The sequence below is a fragment of the Rattus norvegicus genome, chromosome 3, assembly GCF_036323735.1.
Source record: "Rattus norvegicus strain BN/NHsdMcwi chromosome 3, GRCr8, whole genome shotgun sequence".
NCBI classification, from domain to species: domain Eukaryota; kingdom Metazoa; phylum Chordata; class Mammalia; order Rodentia; family Muridae; genus Rattus; species Rattus norvegicus.
This window is the reverse complement of record NC_086021.1, coordinates 95,899,354-95,904,554: the sequence shown is the minus strand read 5'-3', so window position 1 is coordinate 95,904,554 and position 5,201 is coordinate 95,899,354. Positions and strand designations below refer to the sequence as shown.

Sequence of the window (5,201 nt, the reverse complement as noted above, 5' to 3'; positions counted from 1 at the left end):
CTTCCATTGGCTAAGTGATAGTCTGGAGCCACCTAATAAGTTAAGTGAAATATTTTTTCTTGTTAGAATGTCTCAAGAGATTCTGAAAACTCAGTTATGTCAAAGCTGGAAATGTCTCAGTTCAAATTTAGCCTTTGAAATGTCAATGGTTTGTGCGCATCCATCATTGCTTCGAGAAGATTTGGAATATCTTGACTTGTTGAGATGAGAGAATGGAGAAAAGGAGTCATGGTCTTAAGTAGAAAAGGTTTTATTGGGATTTTGGAATGAGAAAATGACTGAAGAGATCTGAACATATTGATGAAAAATCATGTGTCAGTTTTAAAAGTGGTTATTTTCAGATTTTCTTTTGTTAGGGTAAAGTATCAATAGCTAAAGTTCATTGATGTTACTGTCAACCCTTACAGCAAGGTTCTCATGATGGAATGAAAGTAGAAAATTCACCTTCCTAAATGTAGTGTTTACTGTGTAATTTAATTATTATATAGTCCACTCAATACAGGCTTATAAATTAATTGTTTAATTAGGTCTATTTTTACAGACTTTTGCTAACATTGCATCATTGTTCTTTATGAGAATATTGTCAGAGAGGGTAGAAATATTCAGTTACTTTATAAAGTAACTATTGGAATAGAAGTTAAGGAAGGGGTTTTATATTTGTCCATAAATGTTTTTATAGGTCTGTATAACGAATTCATCCTTTCTATAGATAAAAATGATTTCTTGATCAAAGTCGAACTCAGGATATCAAGTATTGAAACAAAAGTCTGGGGATAATAAACTATTCATAATGATACTGAACAGAACTAGTTGGCTTACAAGTCTCATTGGCAATTTCTGAATTAAAAAAAAAGTCTTAAGGTATTACAAAACATTAACTGGCATGTGCATCTTACATTGTATCCATGTTACAATATAATTATTGTTTAATTTTCACAGTCAAATAATAAGTAATATATGTTATTATATGTATAACAGAAAATTTCATTTATCCTCTCATTTATGGTTATTGTCATTTATCACCTCATTTATGATTATTGTATTTTATATGTTTATAACAAGAAAATGCAATTATCTCGTGTGTATTAGTTAATGTACTTTTATTATAGAATGAGCTAGAATGTAGGGAAATAAATGTAAACTGTGTTTGGGAAACTTGGTATGTACTTTTATTTGTGAACCTTAAAATGACCCAAGGAAAGTTTTTTTGACATATATAGACAGTCATTATACCCAATAACCAATATTCATAAAATTACTATTTTAAATTACAATTATCTTTTAATAACTACATTGCATTATTTATTAAATAAGTTTTCTAGAAGAATGTTAATCCTTTAATATTAAGTAAAAAATATAGTAACATAGCTTTTATAGCAATCAAACCCTTAAATGACATCCTTCCAAGTTAAGTACTCTAGCATAGCTTCTTGATGTATTTAAGTCAAGCACCTTAATGTGAAACATAAAAAGAACCAAGTCATTTGAAATCTTTAAGACAGAATGTAAATGACAATTGTTGGGACAAAATGTACAATAGCTTTGAGATGGATGTTCCTAGAGCAGAAGACAATATTACAAAGATAGGTCTGAGAAAACAACACCCAACTCAAAGAACAGATTATTTTAGTTGATTCACACAAATTTATTTTCAGCTAAGTGTGTGGTGGATTTCTTAAATTAATAACTTTCTTTTGTCATTTCTAAGACCTGTGAAAAATAATATTTTAAATAAGAAGTCTAAGTATATTAATGAACTTAATATACTCTTGATTGCTCTTAGGTACAAAAATTCACTTAGGTCTTGACAACAAACCTATTAGCTGTGGGCTCAACAAAATGAATATGAAGAACCAATGGTATAACCTGAAAGAGGGATTTGTTAAATGTTTATTAAAAATTGCTTGGTATTCACATCTAGACAATGTAAATGAAGATGTTGTCCATGATAAAATGATTCTTGGTGATGTTAAGAATTTCATGGCAGGTATTATCCTGAGTTCTTATCTCCAAATCCACTCCTGATGAATTGGAACAGATTAAATTGGAAAGAGCAACAAGGTGATAGAGTTTATCCTGCTGGGTCTCGCTCAGGATCCTGCTGGGAGAAAAGCACTGTTTGTCATGTTTTTATTCATTTACATTGTGACCATGGTGGGCAACCTACTCATTGTGGTGACAGTTATTGCCAGCCCCTCCTTGGGCTCCCCAATGTACTTCTTCCTTGCCTCTCTGTCACTCATGGATGCTGTTTATTCCACTGCCTTCTCACCCAAGTTGATTGTGGACTTAATCTGTAACAGAAAAACAATTTCTGTTTCAGCTTGCATTGGCCAGCTCTTTGTAGAGCACTTATTTGGTGGTGTTGAGGTCTTCCTTCTGGTATTCATGGCCTTTGACCGCTATGTGGCTATCTGTAAACCCCTGCATTATATGACCATCATGAATTGTCGGGTTTGCATTCTTCTATTGGTGGCAGCCTGTGCTGGAGGTTTTGGCCACTCTTTGGTTCAAGTTATTGTTGTCTACAACCTCCCTTTTTGTGGCCCAAATATCATTGATCACTTTATCTGTGACATGTACCCATTACTGGGTTTACCATGTACTGACACTTACTTAATTGGGCTCACTGTGGTTGCCAATGGAGGAGCAATTTGCATGACAGTCTTTATCCTTCTCCTCCTTTCCTATGGAATAATTCTAAACTCTCTTAAGACTCACAGTGAGGAGGGGAGACTCAGAGCCCTGTCCACCTGCAGCTCTCACATCACAGTGGTGGTCTTATTTTTTGTTCTCTGTATCTTCATGTATGTTAGACCTGTCTCCAACTTTCCTATTGATAAATCCCTAACTGTAGTTTATACAGTTATCATTCCCATGTTGAATCCTTTAATATACACTCTGAGAAATGCGGAAATGAAAACCTGTATGAAAAAACTTTGGTGTGAAAGATTAACTATGGAAAGATTAAGAGTGTTCCCTCACAGAACACATACTAATTGCAAGCTACAAATAGGCAATAAGTCCTTTTAAAGGATGATGCAGTATGCCACTGGAATTCTTTAGTTTTGCTTTTCTTTATGCAAAGCCACTAAGAGGAGAGTAAAATTTTATTGAGATTAGAAATAATCTAATAAAGAATTACCTGAAGATGAATAATAAAGATAAAGATTTTTGCATATTATACATAATGAGAGAACTAAGCTAATTTTGTAACTATTTTATTATTAATTCTGGATAGGATATAAAAGTGAGTTTATTATTTTCTAAACCATCATCAAATGATACCTACTTTCATGAGAAACTAATGAAAACACCACCTCAATAAAGTTTTGTGGGAAAAAGAGATTCTCTATTATAACTATTTATAATTTGCTCTGCATGGCAGATATTTATACCGGCTCAGTTTGGGGATTTCTTGTGTTTCCTGGCCCAAAGTCTATATTTTCCATCTCATATATATTAATGCTAGACCATATTGTGATTAGCTAGAGATATGAATACTTTTGCTCTATGAGATGCAGTTGAAGATAGCACCAGATTACAAGTCTTGGTGAGAGAATTCTTATTATTTGAAAACCATATTATGCCATATTATAATCCCATTTTTGTTATCCTTCACTAGTTGTCATGTATGATTTTTCTGCCTTAAAAAGAATAGATATATTTCATTATTCATATTATTAAAATCAATAAAATATATGATTAATAGAAGAATGTTTATGCTAAATGTGTTTACTTCAATTTTTTAGTGATAGATTTAAACTTATCCTTTTTCAATTTTAGAAGCATTTTTCAGTCTACAACAATGTTGGATCAAATATACTCTGGAAATAATATATTTTATTATCAATAGTCCTAATTCTGTTATTGGGAGGATATTTAATAATAGATGAGGCTGTGTAGAATGAATAAGGCTAGCAATCTAAAATGCAATGATTTCTTTTCTTTTCTCAAATATTAAATCCTAACCAGTTTCCCATCCCTTCACTCCTCCCAGTTCTGTCCAATCCTCAGCCTTCTCTCTCCTACCAATCTATTCCTTCTCCCATTTTCCTTCAGAAAAGAGCAGGTCCCATATGGATATCAATGAAACATGGCACAAGAATTTAACAAAAATTCCTTATATTAAGACTGGACAAGGCAGTTGGTATGAAGAAAAGGATCCCAAGAGCAGGCAAGAGTCAGAAACAATCCCCACGTACACTGTTAAAAGTCCCACAAGAACACCAAGCTATATAACCTTAAAGGATATGTATCAGTCCTAGTTTAGACCCATAAAGGCTACCCAGTGGTCAGTTAAGTTTCTGTAAGCCCTAATCATCATTAGTTGATTCTTAATGTTTCCACATTGCTCCCAAATGCTCCCATTTCCATTCATCTTTCCATGTACTCTATTCATTTATCCTTTCTTCACCCATTACCATCACTACCTGCCCCTAGTCCACCTGTGAAATTTATTGTATTTCCTCTTTCCAGGAAGATGCATGCATCCCCCTTGAGCCCTCCTTGTTACTTGCTTATCTGGGTTTATGGACTTTAGCATGATAATTCTTTACTTAACAGTTAATATCCACTTATAAGTGAGTACATACCATGTTTGTCATTCTGGGACTGGGTTACCTCAGTCAGGATAATATTTTTTCTAGTCCTGTTATTTTTCCTGCTAATTTCATGAGGTCATTGTTTTTAACAGCTGGGTAATAACACTTCGGTATATGAATCTGTTTTTTTTTCTTTATTAACTTGAGTATTTCATATTTACCTTTCGATTGTTATTCCCTTTCCCGGTTTCCGGGCGAACATCCCCCTAACCCCTCACCATCCCCTTCTATATGGGTGTAGCCCTACCCATCCTCCCCCCATTACCACCCTCCCCAGAACAAACACATTCACGGGGGGTTCAGTCTTAGCAGGACCAAGGGCTTCCCCTTCCACTGGTGATCTTACTAGGATATTCATTGCTACCTATGAGGTCAGAGTCCAGGATCAGTCCATGTATAGTATTTAGGTAGTGGCTTAGTCCCTGGAAGCACTGGTTGCTTGGCATTGTTGTTCATAAAAGGTCTCGAGTCCCTTCGAGCTCTTCCAGTTCTTTCTCTGATTCCTTCAACAGGGGTCCTATTCTCAGTTCAGTGGTTTGCTGCTGACATTCGCCTCTGTATTTGCTGTACTCTGGCTGTGTCTCTCAGGAGAGATCT

The 5,201-nt window shown here is 34.5% G+C and overlaps 1 protein-coding gene across 1 annotated transcript; it reads left to right on the top strand.

Annotated features, from left to right (window-relative positions):
• Positions 1-2,049: 2,049 nt before the first annotated feature.
• On the top strand, positions 2,050-3,033 carry LOC120101681 (olfactory receptor 4A16-like). The gene has a single exon (XM_039106582.1). The coding sequence runs from the start codon at positions 2,125-2,127 to the stop codon at positions 3,031-3,033; it is 909 nt and encodes a 302-aa protein (XP_038962510.1). The 5' UTR covers positions 2,050-2,124.
• The last annotated feature ends 2,168 nt before the right edge of the window (positions 3,034-5,201 follow it).